This window comes from Gambusia affinis, linkage group LG18, assembly GCF_019740435.1.
Source record: "Gambusia affinis linkage group LG18, SWU_Gaff_1.0, whole genome shotgun sequence".
NCBI classification, from domain to species: Eukaryota; Metazoa; Chordata; class Actinopteri; order Cyprinodontiformes; family Poeciliidae; genus Gambusia; species Gambusia affinis.
This window is the reverse complement of record NC_057885.1, coordinates 5,560,054-5,583,626: the sequence shown is the minus strand read 5'-3', so window position 1 is coordinate 5,583,626 and position 23,573 is coordinate 5,560,054. Positions and strand designations below refer to the sequence as shown.

Below are 23,573 nucleotides of genomic sequence, written 5' to 3'. Positions count from 1 at the left end.
GGCACAGGATGGTTTCCTGTTGGCTCACTAAGGTAAAAACTAGCGAGGCCAACAACAAAACAAGCTCTATAAACATTAATAATAATTTATCTTCTCATACGAATTATACCCAGTTAATAAGTAACAAGGACATAATTTCATATTTGGCCTTAGAGAGTAATGTGTGTGCGTGTGTGTGTGTGTGTGTGTGTGTGTTTCACAGTAGGAAACACAGTGGGATATCATGACAATAAATATATTGTACATACAAAAACCAATAAAGTGATACAAAATGCCTCACACTTTACACCCACACACCCTCCAACCCTTTACCTCCTAGAAATGTATATTTACACTTTGACGTTTCGGAAGACGCCGCTGCGTTCCAACACGCTAACACACACAGTTTCAGTGCCATCCATCCGCAACAGACCCAGAATGTGCCATCAGCCCATATGATATCTATACATGTTCTCTATATAGACAACAATGTTCTGGAACAATCTAATTGTGTAGGTTTAATCATTCTGTCTGCGTTTTTGTTGTTGTTGTTGTTGTTGTTGTTGTTGTTTTGACTCCAGTTCAGCAATTTGGTCAAATTTAGTAAATAAAAAATGTAGTAAATGTCTGCATCATTTCAAATTTTTGAGCCAATAAAAATGTCGCACAGCGAGATAAAAGATTCCTCGCCAGGTTGTAAAAGCTCGATGTTGCCCCTAAGGGTGGGCGAAGGAAAAGGGACACGAAAAAACTTGTTTGTAGTTCTGTACTTTCAGCAGATATGCATTTGAAACCAGATAAAGTCTAGTCAGAGGGAAAATATCTCTAGTTTCCATCAAACTGGATTCTGAGAGATCGCTGATGGAAGTCTCTGGTGCCAGGGCTTTAAGTGCTTTAACTCGTAGACCTTGAACCACTAAAGATGAGACTCTCCAGCACATTCTGAAGATTGTTCTTCTCTCTCTCTCATATATATATATATATATATATATGTGTGTGTGTGTGTGTGTGTGTGTGTGCGTGCGTGTGTGTGTGTGTGTGTGTAAGATACTGTTGGCAAGTCTCCTGACCAGGCATTGACCTGGACCATCAGTGTAATCCAACGCTTCATTTCTCAGGCAGCCCAATGTGTTTGATCTAAAGAGTATTTATTCAGTGCCAGGCTTCTTTGTTGCTTCTTTTTCAGACTCTCTTCTCTAACATTTGGACTCTTGCGGCTGAGAACCATTTCCTCTGTTCTCGTTTTGATTCCTGTTCCTTGCTTCCTCTCTTAACTACATTTGAGAAAAGAAGACAATAAAACTCTGCCTTTCACTCAGAGAGATCGAGTCTTTTCTATAAAGCCACATTGTCTAGATGGATGTGGTATAAATTGAAGATGTTTTCAAGGCAAAGTCCTCTGTAGTGCAGATAAAGAAGGAGGGGGGAGAAAAAAAAGAGCTAAAGAGTGTGTGTTTCCTGGGACTCGACTTGCGTCTAACACATTTGTGTTAATCGAGGCGCTGCTATTTCTAGAAATGAATCATTGCTCCGAGATATAAGCATGTTACAGTCGCTGGGTCATAATCTTTACAGAAGTTCATTTTTATTTAGCTAAATGAAGCGAAAAGACTTTAGTCAGTGTTTTTAACTCAAGGTTCCTTTGCGACTGTATTTCTACAGCAGAGAGAACGATGAGCAAAGAACTAAACCTGCATCAGATCTCATCAGAAGGTCATCATTGTTTTCTTATGGTAAAGTTAACAACAGAGAATTGCTTGAACACTGAAAGTAATTAGTAACCAACATCATTAGGTATTACAGGTTGTTAGTTTGGCTGTTGCTGGAAAACACTCCTGACCCATCAGGGTTCGGTCGAAATTTGACCCAATAAGTTGTGCTGTGGTAACCAGCGACAGATCCCTCACACCGGTTAAGTAGAGAGGTGGAGCCTCTGGTCATCGTGGCTCAGGAGGAAGGAGTTCGTCCTGTGACCGGTGGGTTGCCGGTTCAAACCCTCACTCCGTCTGCCTGTCATTGTGTCCTTGGATGAGACATTTCATCCTGCGGGTCAGAGGGCCCGGTGACACCAGGCTTTACATTGTAGCCACAGCTAGCTAACAACACACACACACCCGAAGGTAACTATGGGGCATCAATTGAAACATGGTTCATAGGAACCAACCACCTTCTACGTTACACACAGCTCAGTTTTTAAACTTCACATGACTATTGCTGTTTCTTTTGACAGTGGTTAGCCTGGGCAGTCAGGCTGCTTAATACATCTCAACCACTGGAAGATATGAAGAGATGTTCCATGTGTTAACTTTTACTGCCAGTGGTCCTAATGTTATGCCTGTTAAGTGTAGGTTTTCTCTTTTTATTTGTTTTAATTGTGTCTTTAGTCTACATCAGTGTCGTTGTTTAGACAACGGTGATGATAAGCGACTGCATGAATCTGCCACTCATCTCTGAGGTAGATGCTTCCTGCTGTAAGACTCTGCTTAAAAAACAATCATGACACTTATTTTGTTGGGGAGGGGGTTTTTCCCATACTAAATATCTAAAATTTAAAAAGTCAGCCTTTCTGTTCCCCACTTTCTGTTTCAGCCACACCAGCCACTTGAGGCTATTGCTTAGCTACAAAGGATGATGCAGGGAGGGACAGCTGCTGAACTGCAGGTGCATCATAGCCAAATGGAATATGTGGAAAATGAAGTCATCATCTCCATAAACCTCGTCAGCAGAGGGAAGCAACGATGTGCGCCAAAGACTCCGCTGTTTTTGGACTTGATAAAACCCAGAGAACCAACACCAGCAGACAACATAACACCCAAAATCATCACTGACTGAAAAGTTCAAGCAACGTGGATTTTGCGCCTCTCCACTCTTCCTACATAGGTTTTTTTCTACCACAGTTTTTCCTCTTAGAAAAAAAAGCTACGTTTTCCTCTCCCACCCCGGATTGGTAGTCAGGGTAACAGCCAGAGTCCGGTCCTCCCTCCGCTGTAAAGACGGTGGAGAGTGTTTGTCTATAAGCATGTGGCGATATGGGACAGCTGTGTCAACTGAGCCTCCTGGGAAACAGAGTCTTTGAAGATGATTTTTAGTTGAATTAGGTTTTTGGTCTCAGCCAACATGGAAGTGAGTGAGTCTGAATCTGTATGTGTGGAGAGTAGCGGGGGTGCAGCCATGTTGAAAAGATCCCGTCTACCACAGACGTTTATATTTTATTGAGGTAGCCTGTGGTGTCTGACCCTGGCTTTGCTTATTCCCTCCCTCCTCCAACCATCTTGCCTCGGGCAACAGCAAAACCCAACTACATGCTGGTGTTTGTGCGAGTGTGTGGCAGAGTGTGACTGTGTATCATCAGGAGTGGCAACTGTGCCCAGGAGGGACAGGAGGGAGAGACGGTGAGCTTGTCTGACCAGTCGTCACTTTCCAAACCCTCATCTACCAAACCTGTCCCCCTTCACACTCGCGCCTCGCTCACCTCGGTTTTATCTGCTTCAGCGTTCTGTAATTCTTTGCTTTTCTACACCAGGGTTGCAAAACTTCAGCTTCTCCCTCGACTGTACGATATCCCAGCGATGTTGTGAAACTAAAGTTGTGATACATAAATGCTCCAACATTGAAGTGTTATGAAAATACCTACATCCAGACAAACGAGAAGTTTGTATCAGTCGCTATAAGAGGGACGAAACTGAGAGATCTTTAATAGAGATGCACGATATTATTGGCATGATATCAGTATCAGCTGATATTAGCTATAAAATTTAATATCGGACATTGGCTATTCCGTAAAAATAACTCACCAATATAAAAAGCATTTTTATATGACAATGATGTCTGCAGCATATCATCATAAGAAACTGTTAAGTATTAATGACCAACTGATGGGGTTTTTTTCCCCCAAATGAAGGGATGCTATTAGCAGCAGGTTGAACAGGAAGTTTAAAAAACAGCATTATAGGATATAGTAAAAAAAAATGCATAAAATAATAATCAGATATTAGCATTTATATGATTACTTTTCCCCATAGTTCAGTAAAAACAGCTAATGATCAAACTGATACACAATGGTTTCATAAATGGATGCTAAACTGAAGCAGGTGGAAAGCGTGGTTATGAAATGGGGCTACAATATTTTTTCACAGATATGTATTGTTCACTTAGCACGTCACAGGGGATCCTGCTGATTATTTCAGGACCCCCGCCGGCCCCAGCAGATCTGTTCGATTTCAGTAACACCCAACATTCGTTTTCACTGATTGCTCTCTCCTACTTCTCTCTCTCCCTTCTTGCCAAACGTGTAAAACTGGATCAGCTTTCTCTGCAGGCGGCAGGGATGGGGGGTTGTGTGGGAGCGCCGGCATAGAGACGGACAGGCGAGTACCAAAGTGGCCAAGCATGAAAAAAAAACAACAACAAAAAAAAACTTCAGGCTTCGTCTTTGTGTTCTCCACCATGTGTCTATCAGCGGCTGGCTCTACCTCTGAACGTGTTGTACAGTTTCACCAAATTCATTCACTAGCAAATGAATTTGAACCAGCCGCTAATGTTGGTAAAACTTTAACTGGGGGGTATTTCTTCCTAAACACTACACAGCCCTGACACACAGAGAGGTTGGCAATAAAGCCTTGGAAAGCATTTCCACCAGATATGCTTAACATGATAAAAATAAAAAAAAACACTGAACTTTGCTTTTTTTTTCCCTGAGTCTGTGCTGGGCTCTGGCTCCAAACTCTGCAGGTCGTTTTGTTTCTTCTCTCCATCCAAATCAGGTGGCTTTGATAAAAAACCGCCGTCTGTTGTTGCAAGTAAGCGTATGCTAGCAGGACTATCTGTGTGGGCGATTGTAAGAAGTCCAGGAACTGCAAAAATAAAAATAGCTTTTTTTTTTGGCTTACAAAAACAAAAAATTGTTTTTACTTTTTATTTTATGACACAAGCCAGATAGTAACCTCTTGTGAGTATAACCATAGAAACAGTTAAGTCCAGAGATAATTTCCCCTGCTTATATTCAAACTCCAATCCTATATATTTGGCTTTTTTAAAGTTGTCATAATTTCTTCAAAGTTTATTTGAATCACTTCCCTCTGCATGATAAGAAGTAATAGTAAACACAATGCTAAAATCCACTGCTACATTTTAATGATTGACCCACCTTTTACCTCGTTTCACCCCATAAATCTAACACCAACTATTGGGGAAAAAAACATATTAACCCTCCTTTCTTGCACACAACTCCTACAGAATCATAAACCACACCCAACAGAACCCCTGGCCGACTCGATCGGTACCGAAGCTTCACCTCAGGGGATCGTATGATTTCCTAATGACATCATTAACGTGATAATGACCATTGTTTTATGATGAGCCCTGTTACTCAAAGGCTCGTTGTTTTAATGGCGGCTGGCTCATAAATAAACTTTATGAAGTGCTTCATGTGACCACTAAACCGTTACTGATGATGGAGTGGTGAAGATTGCCAAGAGTGTGTTTGTGTATGTTAATGTATTTGTGGCTAATGAAGGCGTCCTGTACCGACCCAGAGGGACTGAGAAGTTGTTAAAGATGTTCTAATCGAGAGTCGATGCAACTTTGGCAACAGAAAACCTCAACTTGCGTTTGTTCCCACTAGCTTTTTATGTTGTCTATAAACAGAATAATTCATTGCCAAAAGCTCCTTCGGTGTATTTAATGAGAGGAAAAGTATGACAATGGCAGGTCCAGGTTTAGGTTGGACGTCCCCAACATACGACTGGCAAGCAAGATACCACACAATAAACTGACAGATCCTGAAGGAAGCAAGGGGGTTGAAGTCAACCCACCGTGGTCACACTCACGATCCGGCCGATATCTAGGCGACATTAACGAGACCGGTGCCTAGCAACTGCCATTACTTTCGGATGTTGCTTGGGGAAAAAGTTTCACGCCTTCTGAAGATGGTGGCGCAACAACGATTTTTGCAGTCACAGCATTTGGTGCATTTGAGAAACAGACCTCATCAAATAATCATGGTCCTGTGTGGAAAAAGTATCTGCAGCCTTTGTTAAAAAAATTAACCGTTAGTTGTTCAAAATTCCTTTGAATGACAGTGATGTACAAAACCTTGTTTTGAGGTTCCTTCAGTTCTACAAGATCTAAAATCTCTGATAGTTGTCAGCTGCATGGAAAAACCAAGGAAATAAAAGTGATCTAGTCATGTGACCATTTACACTAGCTACATGAAATTCATACTGATTAGAGGAGACAACTATAATTTTATTTTAAAACTTCAGTTAGCTGCCAAAAGCCAGAACAACACTTTTAAGGCTTTCAGGATTAAAAGAAAAAAAATGTCTGGCAACAAATGTTGCTCGTGAGATAAAACTGATTGAGTGCAAAAAAAAAAGGCATCCAACGGAAAGTTGAAAGGTAACAACCTACTGCTCAGAGACCCGCCTCATGTTTGCCACAAACCTCTTTATGATCCCCAAGACTTTTAGAAAAGTATTTAGTAGACTAAAGAGTCCACTAAAAAGTCCTTAATGATCATAAAACCTCCAATGTAGCCAAATACTGCAGAGAGGGGAGGGCAAAAATGACACAGCAATATATCAAAGACTCCTCGCAAATTACAGCAAACACTCGATGGCAGTTCTTCCAACCAAGGGTGTCACGAACAGTTACAAGGTGCAGAGGGCAATTTTCTTTCCACATAGGGTGAGGTTATTTCATAGCTTCCTTTATTTTTTTAGAAGTGGGTGGGTGAGTCTTCTTTCTTTGAAAACTCTTCCACTAAAGCTATAATTTGTCGAAGGTTAGCGTGGTTTGGCTAGGAGGGCAAAGAAAACGCATCGGGATTCAATTTGTCCCACCTTTTACCGGCTTCTTTCCGCCGTCGTTCGTTTTCAACTTGAGTTTCTTTTGCGGTTGGCGTTTCGTTTTCTGGTGAAAGATTGGCACTTGCACCACTAGTTTTCAGTAGTCTAAAACAACATCCCGCTGGAAACCGTTAGCCCACATAAATGCATGCTAACTTGTTGAATATACTTTTGATTGAGCTTCTCGCACAGGAGGAATCAATAAGGATAAAGAGAATAACATTTCTTCAGCCCCTGTGATGATACTGTAGAGAGAATATATTTTACTTCAATAACATAAGTAGAAATAGATGAGAGGGAAAAGTCAGAAAACAGAGAGACAGTGAAACATTTTCCCACCAACATGCTACATAAACATCACGGAGAGGCAATTATCTCCTCTCTTTATTGTTCAGAAATGACATGTTTCTCCATCAAAGCGCAATTAGCATTTAAAAAGCTTCTCCAAAACACATTTTGTACATTTTAGCTTTGTGTTGCATTTCCATTCTCTCCATTTTCTTTTTTTTCTTACACCTGTGGTTATATAACCAAATAATTTTCACTTTTGAAATGCTCCTATTCTTCTCTTTTTATGACTCGGCTCCAGCTCCTCGCTCGCTTCGTTTATGAGCCCGCTAATACAAATGTTGACTCAACCATTGAGTCATTTTTCATTGTTTCTTCAAGTATTTTTACCCCCCGTTTTTTCTTTGTTGTTGTCAAGTTTTACTTTGTGGTCGGAACCACCTCAGTAGAAGCAGCAGAAAGTGTCTGACTACCACAGTACAGAACGAAGAAGTCAGTCATTCTGCATAGTTTGTTAAAATTTCTAAATTCAGAGATGGAAATGTAAACCGGATGCCCGGCGGCTCACCCGCGCAATGGAGACTTTGTCTTCAAAATCCAATATGGCTGCCATCTGTTTTTGATAAAGTGATAGACAGTTTGTATCTCAATAACTACACACATTTATACATGTGCAGTCACTTTTTGCAAACACTTTATTTTACTGCTTAAATGCAGAAATTGGTCAAGTACCGAGCATAATAGTTAGCATGTCCAACTGGTTTCTACCAACCGTGTCGCATTCAATTTCCCTTAAAATCTCTGTCATCCCCATGTGTGTTGATGTTTTGTCTAAACATGTCCTGCTTCCATCCTCCAGACATATCATATGAATAAACTGGCTGTTTTCTTCTCCATTGTAATGAGGCTTAAATGTGTGGATGCATTTAGGCGAAGCTTGTGTTTCCATGGTAACAAGAAACGGGTGAGTAAAGTGACCAGTAGAATGTGCAATATCGATCCAATACCAACTAAATGAGGTGTCAGTGTTGAAAATACGACACCTTTTGTTATTTTTATTATTTATATTAAACTTCTGAGTTTCGGTAGCCTGGTAAAAACCAGACAATTGTTCTACGCTACGCTTTGTACAATCGCTAACGGTTAGCCGTGACATTCCGTATTGCTCCACTTCGACGCCATGAAGTTAACCAGGAACTTTCTACAACCACTGCAAAGAGAGAAGTGCCAGCCAAGCCAAACAAGGTGCCTGTTAATGTGATTTCAATATTTGGAAGTGTGACCAAAACAGACTGAACGGCTTCGTTCACTTCCTCTGCTGCCACTTTTGTAAAACTGAAGACAGACCATGATTCTAAAACTGCACAGAAGATCGTTCACAACTTCTTCTGTTCGCTGATTGGTTCGTTCAAATTTCTACAAGGGGAATCCAAGTGAATGGAAGAAAGACCAGACAGTGGTGTGAAGGGAGATGAGAATCGAGCGGAATTGCGTAGGAAGCCAACGTTCAGAGTTTTTCCTTTGAACTTTTTGTGACAGGACAGGATTTGGACAGAGTTAATATGCATTTTGCAAAACACGTTAATAAAATTCATTTCAAGAGGGAATCTGAAACTAAAATATTAGCATGTGCTAGTGTCAATCAGATACAGCCTTGGAATCGATGTTACCAATATTTTTGGATCACTTCTACAATCAGTGACTATAATAAAAGTCACCTGTATAGAAACTAGAATAATTGTAAAAAATTGGTAGCTTTTGATTTTTTTTCCAAGCCGCGAAAAGAGAGACTTTACTGAAATAAGATGAGGCAAACTAAGCATTGAGAGAAAAACTCTCCAAGGAGTTCTGCTTCATTAAGACTCAAAACACCATCTTCCGAATTATATTCATTTATTTGAATATACATCGACATTATGTTCAATTTATCTTGTGGCTCTTGGGTAACTAATTTCCAAACACAGAGCCCGGTCGCCTTAGATGATGTCTGAAGAGACGAAGCTGCAAACAGAAACATTTATACAACTCCTCCTGCAGCGATGTTGGAGTGCATCCCTTTGTTGTGCGTCATCTAAAAGCCAGAGAGTTCTTTTGTGTGCTCGCCTCTGAAAAAACCCAGTAAAACAAGGCTAAAGATAATTAAAAAAAAAAAAAAAAAAAAAAAAAAAAAAAAGCTAGCGTGTGGAAGAAACAGGAAGAGGTTGATGGCAGGCCAAGCTCTTGCGGCTAACAACTCTCTGCTAGTTATTGCTTTCCTGTGGATATCCTCTCCCAGTTTAGACAGCAGCAGATCCACTAGGAGCGCCGCCTCTCCCTCTCGGCGCTGTGGGCAGCGGTTGTGTGCCCGAAACTTGTGTTCCTCTCCGTAGGAAAAATGTTTGCAGAAATGAGAGACCTCTTCCAGATGGCCGGGCTCGCGGCCCCGTTCCGAATCGGTGCGATCATGATCCGACTCCTACGGATTCTGGCACGGAAATGCAAAAAAAAAAAAAAAAAACCTGATCCAACAAAAAAAACACAAAAAAAAACATCTAATACCGCACTATACCCTACAGGGAGCCGTTCACATGGTAACGATAATCAGATTAATCGTTCGACCTTTCTTTTTTTCATCCACGGTTTTGCGTTGGAATCTTTCGTAGCCTTGCTTTAGGTGGAAGCATGAAGACAAATGAATGTGTTCAGATACTTCTGGCCACACACACGCCTGTAGTCATAATATATATTTGGCTCAGCTGAACCTCAGTGATCTGTCACGCAGATGAAGTGGATAATACACTGATTTGTCATCGGCGCACATGGAGGAAAAGGAGAAAAGAACTGTAAAAGAAAAAAGTGATTTCTCACCTGGATATCAATTTTTGCAGCTTTTCTGGTTCTTGTATAATAAATTATCCACAGAGGAAAAACAGGAGATTTTCCCCTATTCAGAGTCTATATTGAATTAAAGGCTTTATTACTACATTATGTGCGTTTTGGACAACAATAACGAGTCAACTTTTTTTTAAAGCAAAGTTCCTGTAGATATAAATTTTCCCATGTAGAATGTGGTAGTTATGAATAACAAGTTTTAATTTTAATTGGCTGGACATACAGAAAGTCAGCTATGGGAGCAGAAAGCTGGAGATCTTCACTGACTCCCTTCATTTTGGGGTTTGTAGTCCCATCACAGCCAGAACTACAAATCAGAGAACGCAAATTCACTAATCCATATTCAATAAATTAGGATATTCATTCAGGTGAGTCTTGTTTGTCGACAAATACAAGTGGGAAATTATCATGATTAACAACAATAAAGGCTTTCAAACATCCATCTGTGTGTAATTAATCTATAGGTTGCGTTTCCTATTGTGATAAAGTTGATTAAATAAAAGCACTTTTTAATAATATTGTAATTTAGTAAATGGGTCTGTAAATATAATTTTAATACTTGTAAGGCCTATAATAAAGACACGCTTTTGTTTTGTTTTTTCTGCTGCCGCTTGAGGGACTATGTATTGTAATTGTGTCTTTTGTTTTAAATCAACCTATTGGTAACTGTCTTCTAAACTAAAGTTATATTTTGGGGACTTTCAGATAAACTAGTTAGCATATTTAATTAACATCTTAGTTGCTAGCTACGATTTTACCATTTTTGCATTTTGCTTTATATAAACCAATATTGCTAGCTTCAAATAACAACTACCTATTAAGATTATTGTTGTTGGCACCATATATTGCATTTTTTGCATCGTTACTGTAACTTTAGGCTCAACATTGGTGAACTGTAGACTCACCTATGATGAGTGTTAGCTTTGTTCGCCTCGTTACAAGGCTAAATATTCTGCTACGTTAGCCTTGTTATTGCTGAGCTAATAATATATTTTAAAAAACTATGTAGAGTTTTAATAGATGAATTATAGTGTCTGGTAGCTCAACACCAGTGAGCTATAGACTCAATAGTGTTGTGATTTAGCCTTGTTAACTTTAATTGTTAGCAATAACAAAGCTAACTTTGCTGCTAAGCTCGCCTTATAATTGTTTAAGCTATTCATGCAATACCAGGTGGCTAAAAAGTGTAGTTTTTAAAAATGTAGTATAGTGATTTTAGGAAAAATCTCAGATGAGAGCAAATGATATTATAATATAGAAATATTAAAAGGAGACCAAAATCTGGAACAAACTTCCATAAAACTGGAGAATCAGTCGAAACACGGAGCTCCTTGAAATCCAGGCTAAAAACCCACGTTTAGAGTTACCTCCTATTAATAATAATATATTTGATATATATTAGATGATTATTCTTCATCATTTTGATGATGTTCTTTGACAATATACGATACTGCTAATTTAATAATTGGTTAATGTATCATGTTTTTAAAGAACTTTGACCTGCTTTGATCCTAAAACGTACTAAGCAAATAAAAAACATTGTTGGTTTAATATTTTTGGTTTCAGTTCTCGCAATCTAATAAAAAGCAACATTATTGATCCAACGCATTTAAAACACCTCACTTCCTGTTCATGTATAATTAAAAGGATCTTCGCATTTTACTTTAACACAGCACACTTCTCCAGGATATATATTGTCGCTAACATTCTGATCTCCAGACAGCGCTGGTCTAGCATTGTTACCTCTGAACCAGAAAGCCCTGGCCCCTGGGGGCCTTCCTGTGTGGAGTTTGCATGCTCTTTCTGTTCATTAGCAGGTTGTCTGGAGATTCCAAATTACCCTTGGGTGTGGCTGTGTGTGTGTGTGTGTGCATGGATGGTTGACTTGCTCGCCTCTGTAAGGGTCCTCAGCTGGGCTGGCACCATTTCCTATTGACTGCTGGCCTAAGCATCAAGCTATCGAGGTTCTGCACAGGATTAAGTGGGCATTGAAATGTCCTTCCCCCTCTCTATACTGACGCAGCATGAATTACTTACTACGAGTAGATTGAATATTTAAAACTTTTTTGATTTAGTGTGAACATAACTTCGAAACTGAAATCCATAAAAGACTTGGCTGACTTTGCTAGCTTGTACAGAGATCTTAGGTACAGGTGATACATGAGAAACATGACTACCATCGGTCCTCCTGGATCATAGCTGATAATGCTGAACAGGAACGGAGGCGTGAAGGTCTTCACACCTTCCTCTCTGCTGCGCTGCAGCTGGTTCATCACAACGGAGTTTGCCATGAATGCTAGGCTAGTTAGCATGGACACAGATGATGGCGGATAAACGGTTTTCTTGTATCCCCGAGGTGTTTCACAGCTTACATGTAATACATTAACGCATCGGCAGATTAGCAAAAGTGTGCCTACCAGTGGGCTTCGATGACTACAATCTGCACATAAATCAACATATTAGCTGTACAAAATGAAGATCAAAAGATATTAATGGTTTTCATTTAAAAACAAACATCTAGTCTGACATCTTAGTACAACGAAGGTCAATAATGATTGAAACTCTTCATTTCCATGTCTTCTGATGAGAAAGGCAGACCGAACACGTCATCGCCAAAGTGCAAAACCAAAACCTCTTATTTGTAGGAAAAAGCAAGACTGAGATATGACTGCCATGTCTACGCAAACCAAATAAATTCCTCATCGCTACACAACACGGTTATTCACACCAAGGGTTGGGAGTTGGGCATCCACCTTCGTTTGCCTCAAAAATCTTCTTTCCATATTTTTTACATAAGACGGTTCTACTCTGCTTTGACCCTGGAGTGTTTTTCTCTCCTCCTGCCGCCACTCGAGTTTAGAGAGCAGCCTCGGTCCCACCCTCAGCACTCTCGCCGGCACCCTGCCTCTCTCGCTCGCTCTGCTGGTCCCTCTCTGGGGTCTCTTCCTCTCCAGGCTGTGAAATCTGCATGGAGGATGGCTAGGGATGTAGTGGTGGAGGTGTGGGGTGTTGGAGATGAAAGGGAAGCTGCTCTCTTGACTCTATAAAGTATTTACATCATCCCAGGCCATCTGGACAGAAGGAGAGCCGCCTCAAGAACAAAGAGGCAGAGAGAAGAAAATAAATTTATGGACTTAATCAAAAAAATATATTTTGTGAACGCGAAGGGGAGACGAGCTGAAGAGGAAAAGAAGTGTTTGGTTCCACTTCTGCTTCAGTTTGGGGGTGGATGGGATGTGCACCCCAAGGAGGGGTAATCGTAAACATATTGGTTCTGGTGGAGTGACTGCAACACGTGAAGCAAACTACTAAAAAGAGACATCAAAGTGGGAAGCAAGCCTGTAGTCGACGTTCTGGTGAGCACGCCCTAAAGCAGAAACAAAAACACGTCTTCGACCAAAGAATCAAGAGTTTTACTCGGCTTCCCTGTACCATCCTGTGCGATCAAAGTACAAAAAGCCGCGCACACGGCTACGTGTGTTCTCGGAGGGGATGACTTCAAAGTGTGCGCTGGCCTTTTGGAAGGCAGTGCTGCAGATGGAATGAGCGTTCCCTGAACCAGAGGAAGCAGAGTGATCTTGGATTGGGCTCGTCGAATTCCACAACGTCTGAAAATGAAAACGGCTTTTCGAACACTTCGGGAAATGCTGCGGTACAAGACGTTTGCGCAGCTTGGCACAGTCACAGTGTGGATGAGGCTGACTTGTTTCGCAGACTCGCTCACTTCTTTGTGTCCTGACTTGCCTCAAACCTCTCCTGGTCCTGGTGCAGCTAAGGTGATGTTTGCATCTGGCTACTGCTGGTTGCTGCAGATTCCATAATAATTCCAGACCAGAACTTCGATTTGAAGTCGTCTAATGGTTGGAGTTATGCCTAATTGTGCCTAGTTAAGCTAATTTATGCGCTAATGGTGGTTTCTCTTTGTATTGGAAGTTGAATTATCGGTGTTTCTCACTGGAAATACAACAAGAACACACAACAAAGTTGGAATACCCACTGGGAAGGTCTGGGTTTGAAAACAACACCAACATGGTATTTAGCAGAAGCTAATGCTAAAGCCCTCACTTCTATTCAAATTATATCTGTTCTTCAAAAGACTATAATTTTGGAGCACCAATACTTTATATATTTTGTAATGTTCCTAAGTGTTGTATTTCGGTTTATATCTTGTTCTCTACGGTCCGTGTTTTATTTTGTTCCTGTACATTTCTCATTTCAAATAAAGATAATGGGGGGGGAAAAAAAGAACAAAAGGAAAATAAACTGAACTTTTTTCAACCACCTCAAAATAAGAGCATGAATATAAACGTCTTAACAGTCGATAATACTTCAATAAACATGTTGAACGTTTAAAAACAAGCATAAAAACATAAAAATAAACATTTTTTTGTGTGGCTAAAATAATTTTAAATTGCATTGCATCATGGTTTGTTGGGTAGATTTTTTTTTTTTTACTTTTTTAATTAGTTATGTTTCAGAACAGAGCAGTCTGGAGTTGTGGTTGGTAGTTTTCATTTAATCAATCAATAATTGTGGAAATATTTAATGACAAAAAATAATAAAATGTTTTAGTCATTAAGTGCAGACAATCCAGTTCACAAATTGTGTTTGAATACATCGTTTAGTTTAAATATCATGTGAAAAATTGTCTTGAGTGAATTTTTCCCAAAATAAAGTATGGTTGCACATCTGAGGCCATAGTGACTCATGATGGTTCTTATAAGTTTGGAAATAAATTGTTTCAACGCCACATGTGGGTGGATTTGGACTTTTTTTACTTCATCATAGAGAAAATGATGACAGGGAAAGTACATATCAATATGGATATGTTTTAAATAATACTGCATTAGTCAAGTATGAAAGAGCCAAACTGAAAGGTCCATAAGTCTCTGTGGCAGAATATATCCAACGGTCTCCAATAGTAAATCTATAACTACGTTACGACATCACACTGGTATTTTTCAGACCAGTAAATCACGAAGAAAAATCTATTTCTGCAGCCAGTTCTCAGAAAGTCTGGCAGGAACAAAAGAAAACTCCTGGCAAAGAAAATATATCTGAATGCGCTCGTATATTCAGATGTATTTGAATTTTTATGTTAAGTCATAATTCATTTTCCAATATAGTCAGACAAACCACCTCCAAATTGTGTTTCATCCATCCACACAATGTTCACCATAAAAAACCTTCAAAGCAGAAACGCTTCTCTATACGAAAATCTTCAAAGATCCAAACATTCAAATGTATATTTATACTAAACAACAATAAAGTGTCTTTGTTGACATGTTTTTCACATTTAGCTTTTAAGCATGATCTCTTGTCGTTTGGGCGCTCTGCTTTGAGATCTCGTCACATCACTGTTTGTCTGCTATTATGCCCCAGTTATGTCAGGAATCATCAAAGCCACGACTCTCTGGATCACATAATGTATTATCTCCCTGATTACTGCTTGTTAAAGGCAGCTTTGAACAGCCCTGGTTCTCGGCCGCAGGAAGAGGGGGGGGAGGGGAAAAAAAGCATAAAACGAAGAGCAGAGTAAAAAGGGTGAGGTAATAAACAAAGAAACAGGAGGAGGAGGAGGAGGAGGAGTGATGGGTCTGTCTGAAGCGCGATGCCCCCTACTGCTCATCTTAAAGAAGCCCTGGAGACGGCCCCCCTGCCCACTTCCTTTTTATTTTCTCTCTAATTTAGTGGATGTCCCACAGCAGCGAGTGCTTCACCTCACTCACACACACACACACTCCCACACCAATACAACACAGAGAAAACAAACCCTGACCTCACTGTTTTTTTTTATTTATGCTTTGCTAGTTTAGATTTTTTTTTTTCCCCGATTCGTTTTTCTTAGATTCATTTGTATCTAAGAAAATTCCGTAAAATACACATTTCTACATGACTTGCTTAAATTTATCCTGTGGACTTCAAATCTGGAACAAACACACAGAAAACTGCAAAACTGCCGGGACACTGAGATCCTTTACATCGAGACTAAAGACCCACCTGCTTTCATTTGCTTTGGAACCACAATAACTGGATCACTGACCAACATATTCTGATGTACATTGAATATTTTAATGTGACGAAACACATCGTCAGGTTTTCACAGCTGCTGATTATTCAGCTCTAGAAAAAGATTCAGAGCCCGCTGCACTGAACCTCACTGAAAACCTTTGGTGGTTATTCCACCAAATGTTGATTCACCTCTTCCTGAGTTAAAACATTAGTGTTGTTTCTAAATGAATATGAACTTTTTTTTCTTTGCATTTTGTGTCACGACATGTCAGTTCATAGACTAAAACATTGTCCATTTTACTCAAACATAAACCTATAAAGAGTAAAATCTGAGTAACGGATCATTCTAAGTGATCTCTAAATTTTTCCCAGATCTGTATGATGTTTTTATGATTTCAAAATATAAAGCACTTTGAACTGCCTTGTTACTGAAATGTGCTGCACAAATAAATTTGATTAGTTGATTGATTTATACAGTACAACTTATTGCTTTTGATGTGTTCTTTAACGCTTTATTGTTCTTGTTCAATAAAGGTGAAATGAATTCATACAAGGGTGACCCACATATTGAGGCCGTAGTCCTCTTGGCGGTGGTCGCAGGTTCGATTACCGGCCTGGCGACATTTGCCGCATGTCTTCCCCCCTCTCTCATTACCCTGTTTCCTGTCAATTAACTTTCAAATAAAGGCTACCAGAGCCAACAAAACCTTTGAATTAGATTTCATACAAATAAACAACTATAAGTTATTTCAGGAAGTAAAGAATCTAATCAAAAAAGCAAAACATTAAACATACATAAAAGGAACAAGTGAATGTGTGGAACTCCTCCATTTGTTTCGTGTGAAACCCGTTACTCGTGTCATGCGGCTCAAAGACAAAAAAAAACAAAAAACAGAAAAGAAAGAGGAGTGTGTCTGACAGTTTGGAGGACGTCCTGTCAGCACTTCCTTTCGTGGACGGGTAATTTCGGTAGATCTGCCTCACGTAGAACCGGCAGCTTGTCAGCCGATCTCCTTATCCATAATGGAAGAGTGGAGCCCCCCAGAGCGATGGCTACCAGCCCCCCTTCACCTCTTCAAAAGACGCGTGGAGACGGCATTAATAATAAATACCACCCCCTCTGTCCTACCACCAGCAGCCTGTTTATGCCACTGTGTGATTAAAGAGGGAGTAACTGGATATCAAGCAGGCAGCCTGGGTCAAACAACTTCTTCAAGAGCTTGGGTGTTATATGAGCCGTTTGGTGTTTTAATAATCATGATTAACCACACCCAGTTCATTGTTCACAAAGTTAAAACACGGCATCCAAAAGAGCATACAGTACACCACCAAATAATGATTAAAACATAAATCATAATAAACGGAGACACCGCCGCTCCACGGCAAAGGAACTCTTAAAAAAACTAGATTCTACGCATGAGACAGAATCGCAGCCACTCCAGGGTTTAAATCTTTACACGTCGTGTGAAAATAAACATTTGTGGCGAGGATTTAAAGAGGAAAAACTGATTTAGAGGTACATCTGCTTCTTCAGCACCAGGATCAAAAAGGTTTACTCTGCGTTTCACAGCTCCTTCTGGAGCTGCAGCGTTCGGTGGAGCCGCAGCAAATCCTCGCGCCTCACCCGCAAGCATGTTCTCATTCATTTAACGTGAAAGCTTCATCAGGAGCGATCGTTGAATTAAAGGCACGAGTCAAGTCTGGTGACCTAAAACGACGTTATCAAACAAGACAGATTCAGATCTAATTTTTTCCCCCTTAGCGACGCGCGGCGTAGAAACACACGGCAGTTCTGATTCTTGTCAGAACCGAACGGAGAGAGGCTGAATCATCGAGACGTTAAAATATGAAAAGATGAGCAGAAACGAGCTGCCGCGCTTTATTCGGTCACACCAAGTTGGCGCCAAGTCAGCAAAAAAAATAAAGGGGGTTTGGTACTGATATTACATATTCTGCTTAATAGTCTATATTAGAGCTTAACAGTATTCATACCACTGGGGAATTTAGATTTTTAATTATCATTGTCCCACCAAGAAGTTTGAATCACACAGAGGGTGAAACAGACATGTAGAAGACGTACTTATTTACTAACATTTTATTATAAAATGACAATTACTCATACCGTTATAGTAACGTATAAAAATAGAAAACAATTTAAGATAGATAGGTAGACAGCTAGCTAGCTAGAGGGTTAGATAGAAACCTAGCTAGCCAGATAGAGGATTAGACAACTAGACAGATAACTAGATAGACGGTTATGTAAAAGCTAGCTAGCTTGACAGACAGCTAACTAGATAGAAGGTTGGATAGAAAGCTATTTAGCTGGCTAGGCAGCTAACTATCTAACCCTTTAGCTATTTAGCTAGCTGTATACAGCTAGCTAAATAGCTAAATATTTATACTAAACAACAATAAAGTGTCTTTGTTGACATGTTTTTCACATTTAGCTTTTAAGCATGATCTCTTAGCTAGCTGTATATAGCTAGCTAAGAGATCTAAGAGAGTTAGCTAGGTCAGTAGATACACTTTTGTAATTAAAAAACTTTGCTGTAGAATATGCATTGTTAAACCAATATTTTGACCAAACCAATTTACAGTCATACCCAGAGTATGAAGCTCCTATGACCCACTGCTGCCTCAGCATTATATAGAGCTGAGTGCGACACTCAGAAATTCCCATAGCAAAGAAGTAGCAGAAGAACCACTGGAGAGCCTGACGACTCGTCACCAACAGACTGTTCCCCAACCTCAAGTTTGTACCCACTAGCTGAAGCCTAGAAAGTCTAAAGATAAAACTCCTGAATAATTCCTGACTTCACTTCACTGTCCCCCTAAAGAATTGATTGGGACATTTTGCAGCAGGATTCCAAGTCTCTTGGATATGCAGATATTCTGCATGTTTAAGCCGAATACATCTGGGGTGCTGTGGTGGCGCACTGATAAAGCACAACCTGCATACAGAGGCCATAGTTCTCGACACGGCTGTCACAGGTTCGATTCCCGGCCTGACGACCTTTGCTGCAGGTCTTCCTCGTCTCTCATTACCTCCTTTCCTGTCTGACCACTCAAACAAAAGCTGCTAGCGCCAATAAAACCTTTAAAAAAAACAGAATACATCCAAAAGAACGCTAAGGTCAAACAACCGGTTGCTCTCACATGCCGTCTCTACAGACATATTTTAAAGCTGCTCATCAACTACACACTTTAAGATGCTTCTAAAGACCCTCCTACTCTTTGGCTTTCAGGCTAAACAGAGCTCGACATGCTAACTATTTCTATTTTTTACATTATTGTTATTTCCTTATCAAACTATTTTGTTTTTGTCATGTCTGTTTTATCTTTTTCCATCTTAACTAGTATTTATGATGTGCTCTCTGTGCAGCACTATGGTGAAGCTTGTCTGTTGTAAAGTGTTACATAAACAGTGTTGACACAAAGCGGATTTACTTCATAAAGACGACTGAAACCAAAAGTAGCTGGACCTTCTCCTCGATAAGCCCACATGTGTGCTAACAGCTAGGAGCTGCTAAAGGGGTTGTGTAACACTTTGTTTCAGTGAAAGTCTGAAATTTCCCAGGTGTCCTTATTTGACCATTTTTCTGTTAGATTTGAAATTGTCATTGTCACTTATCCAAATAAATATTAGAATAAAATGTTTTCTCAAGGACAGCTCAGCTGAAAGCTTCAATCATGTTTAAGCTTTAATTTTTCATAACTGCATTTCATTTCCACAGAAGAATGACGCTAAAAGTACCACTATTGTACTTTTAGATCAATTCTTCTTGTTATGAGATTGTATCAGCATCCCAATGAAGAAAATTTATCAATGTTTTTCTTACATCTATGTTCTTATTTTAAAACCCAAGAACAGAAATAAAATTGTGCTTCTTTAAAGTTGAAAAATCTTCGAATGTGACGCTTCAAAATACTAATAAAAAGAAAGATTTGACTGAAAAACAATAAAATAATCATTAAGTCGCTGGACCAATCACGACTAGTTCATCTTCAGATCTTAATGCACAATATGCAATATAACTCAGATCAATTATGATTACTGCTTGCACCAACACCTTAACAGAATGACTAAATATAACTTTATTCATAACTGAAAACGATACAGACACATTTCATTATATAATTAATAAGTCTGCATAGCGTACAATTAAAATACTCACTTGGTTAGGAGGGGCATCTTTGGTTTTTAAGAAAACGCATCTTGAAAAATGTGCACATAAGACAAATTGCTAAATTTCAAAGTACAGTGAACTTCTATATATGAATACTAAGTGGAAGTGAAGAAATTTGTCTTCTCTCTGCTTTTCAAGCTGAATTCATTCTTCTTTATGTCTAAATACAGTATGACTTTATAAAATATGAATTTGATGACTCATACAATGCCTTATTACTCTATGTTTACTACTGTGAATAAAATACACATATTTGTTCCTTTTATACCTAAAAAAAAATGGGTATTTTATGCATTATTTGTTTTACATAGCTTGAAATAAAAATCAATTTTTTAGTACTGGTTCTTGGGTAAAAGATGACGACAATTCAGACTGAGTTCCATCTACAGCATGATTTCATGTCTCAATGCACCCTTTCACCAAAGGTTATGCCACCATTTTTTTTAAAACAGCTGCTTTCTGAACACATGAACGCTCCTCCTGCTGCTTTACCGGCAACGCAACTATATGTTCAGCACAGAAGCCGCCAACAGGAAATGCTTTGAACGGGTTTTCTTTTCTTTTTGTCAAGCTGGATCCCTGTTGAATTCATCATCATGTTCTCATTTTGTTAATTCCTCAAAACCCTTCCTGCCCTCCGAGTCGGTGACGTTCCCCTCTGTAGGAACCTGACGCGTTGATCTCATGCTCCCTGACGGTTGAAGACGGCAGAGCCATTCATCTTCCTTTTTTGATCCTACGGCTCAGGGACTTCAAAGCCCAAAGGCCAGCTGACTGCAGCCGACCGCTCGCCGCGCAAAAAACTCACAGCTATGCGGGAAGTAAAAAAAAAAAAAACACCCCTTTGACAAACTGAAGGATGACTCTGCAGCAGTTATGTGAAAAGAAAAACAAACAAAAAAAAAACTATAATTAAATGATATTTTACGTGCTTTGGGCAATGAAACCAAGGCACTCTCATTCCTGCCAATTAAGATTCGGACAAAACTCCGCCGTTTGTTTCTTTTGCTTGCACAAGCAAGCTGTCCGAGTTTTAAAGTCGCATTATTCATACGCTGCAACAATTAAAACATCAACATGGAGAGGAGGGGAAAAAAATACGTACATTATTCATAACTGTCCTCCAGGGAGACTGGCACTCAGAGCTAATGAGAGGAGGAAGCTTTGAAGTCATGGAGTCGTCGGTGAGGTGAACGGCATGAATTAAGCCCCGCCGTCAGACATTTTGCTGTGTGTGGAAGCCTTTTAGACAGTCCACCCGAACCAGCGTGGTGAATCTCTAACTCTGCTGTTTAACTGGCTTTACTCAGAGATTCAAAGGCTGTAAAAGCTGCAGTATGCCACAAAAAACATGTAGATATCTGTTGAAACTGTCACTATGTTGTGATACTGGATAGACAACCTGTGAAAAATCGAGCTCCTCTGCCTTCCCCCAGTGGTAACTAGAAACAACCAATCAGAGGCAGGAGGCAGGTCTTGGCGCTGTCAATCATCCGCTTCATCCATCACTTGCTCTCTGCTACAATACAGCCATTAGCCCATTTGGAACCACATTCATGTGGTTGACTGACAGTGCCAAGGTACTCCTCTTGACTGATTGGTTGTTTGTGACCGTGAGTGGTGCAGAGCCTTGGAATGCTAAGGCTGCTAACATCAGGGGCGAAGTTAGCATTGGCGAACGGCAGATAAAGAGTATTTCTTGTGGTGGTAGGTTGTTTCTCTGCCATTAGAACATATATTAACACACTCATAAGGTTGACTGACAGCGCTAAGCTCCTCCTCCAGGTTCTGATTGGTTGTTTTTGACCATGAGCGATGCAGAGCCCTTGATGGGCCAGTTAGCACAGCCATGGATAAACAGTTTTCCTGTAACAATGAGTTGTTCCTCTGCCATTAGGACATATAGTAATGCATTCATGTGGTTGACTGACAGAGCTAAGCTCCTCCTCCTCACTCTGATTGGTTGCTCTGGTCTGGAGCGGCAGCAATAGGGAGGAGGTGGAGGAATTTGAATTTTTCAGATTGTTTGTCTCATATTATACTGTCACAACATGTTACAACAGTAAAAAAAATATGTAAAAAAAAAATATATATATATATATTTATATATTTTTTAAATAAAAGTTGCACACTGCAGCTTTAAATCTCTTCCACTGTGTTTTCATTCACTATTATTTCTTTAAGAAAAAAAACGAAGGTTTCTTCTTGGTGTCGAAGAAATCCCAAGACCTCGTGGAGAGCAGGGCACAGAATGAGACAGACATTAATACTCCATGAGGATATGTGTACGAAGACAAGATATACTTGTGGTCAAGCGACGCAGAAAGAATGAAATATGCTATCTGCCGCTCTACAGCGAGGAGAGGTGAGAAGTGTGCTGGCGAGGAGCAGCTTGGTTAAACAGAGGAAGCTCTGCCAGTGAGACCTGACCCCCTTTCCTGTCGCTGCCGGTGTCTACCACGCTGCCCTGTGCCACGCTGATACCGTATCTGTCCAAACAGATGTCCGCTCCAGCCTGTTAGCATCCCCCTTTCCTGCTCCCTTACGTTAGCTTTAGCCGCCTGCTGATGTTTTGCCCGTCACGGTGCTCTGTCGTTCCCTTGTCTACTTAAAGCAGGCAACGGGGCAGAGATAACAACGACCTCGGGTGTATAAGGGAAGCTCATGCAAATAAACAAAAAACAAGGTCTCCGTGAGGTGACACATGGCAGGGATGACTAGTGAGGGCGAAGGCGGTGAAAGGGTTTGGCCTACCTCCACAACGAACTCTCCAACACCTTGGTTGAGTCGGCATGGTAATACTTGGTCAGGATCAGGATGACCTGCAGGAAAACAAGGAGAGGAAAAAGATTTAGAAGAAGTCGACAAAGAGCAGTAGGGAGTCGAAGACACTGATTCAAAGGTAAACTCTAAATTTAAAGAATACTTTCAATCATTAAAAGCACCACTGATTTCCTTTGAGGTAATAAGATAATTAGTAGGGACGAACCCATCCACTCTTTTATATAAAGTATAGTATCGGCCAATACCGGTCCGATACACAAAAGCAATGCTGAATTGACTTGGTTTTTTATAAACACAGGTACAAATGTACCGAGTTAAATATTTATTTGATAACTCTGCACTAAAACAGCACATTTAAATATACTAACAGTATCACAAGCTAGGTCAAATATATAAAAATAACTTTAATTTGTTCCGTCTGTGCAATTAGGAGAATGCCAACCAACGTAAACTAAATAACAAGGAAACTGACAAAAACAACAGGTGGACTACCTTGGTCAAACATGGGAAAATAGACTGCAACAAACCTTCTTTCAAATGGTTAAAAAAGTACAATTAGGATGTAAAATGAATAAAGCATAACGTCACTCAAAGCACAAAGTTT

General features: G+C 40.0%; 1 protein-coding gene across 6 annotated transcripts in view; it reads right to left on the bottom strand.

Annotated features, from left to right (window-relative positions):
* Positions 1-23,573, bottom strand: part of sorcs2 (sortilin-related VPS10 domain containing receptor 2) — a 307,822-nt gene that overhangs the window by 178,403 nt on the left and 105,846 nt on the right. For all 6 annotated transcript variants that reach the window (XM_044096828.1, XM_044096823.1, XM_044096824.1 and 3 more), the window contains one exon: positions 22,940-23,007. In XM_044096828.1, the coding sequence (XP_043952763.1) occupies positions 22,940-23,007 (68 nt within the window). The remainder of the gene's footprint in view (positions 1-22,939; positions 23,008-23,573) is intronic.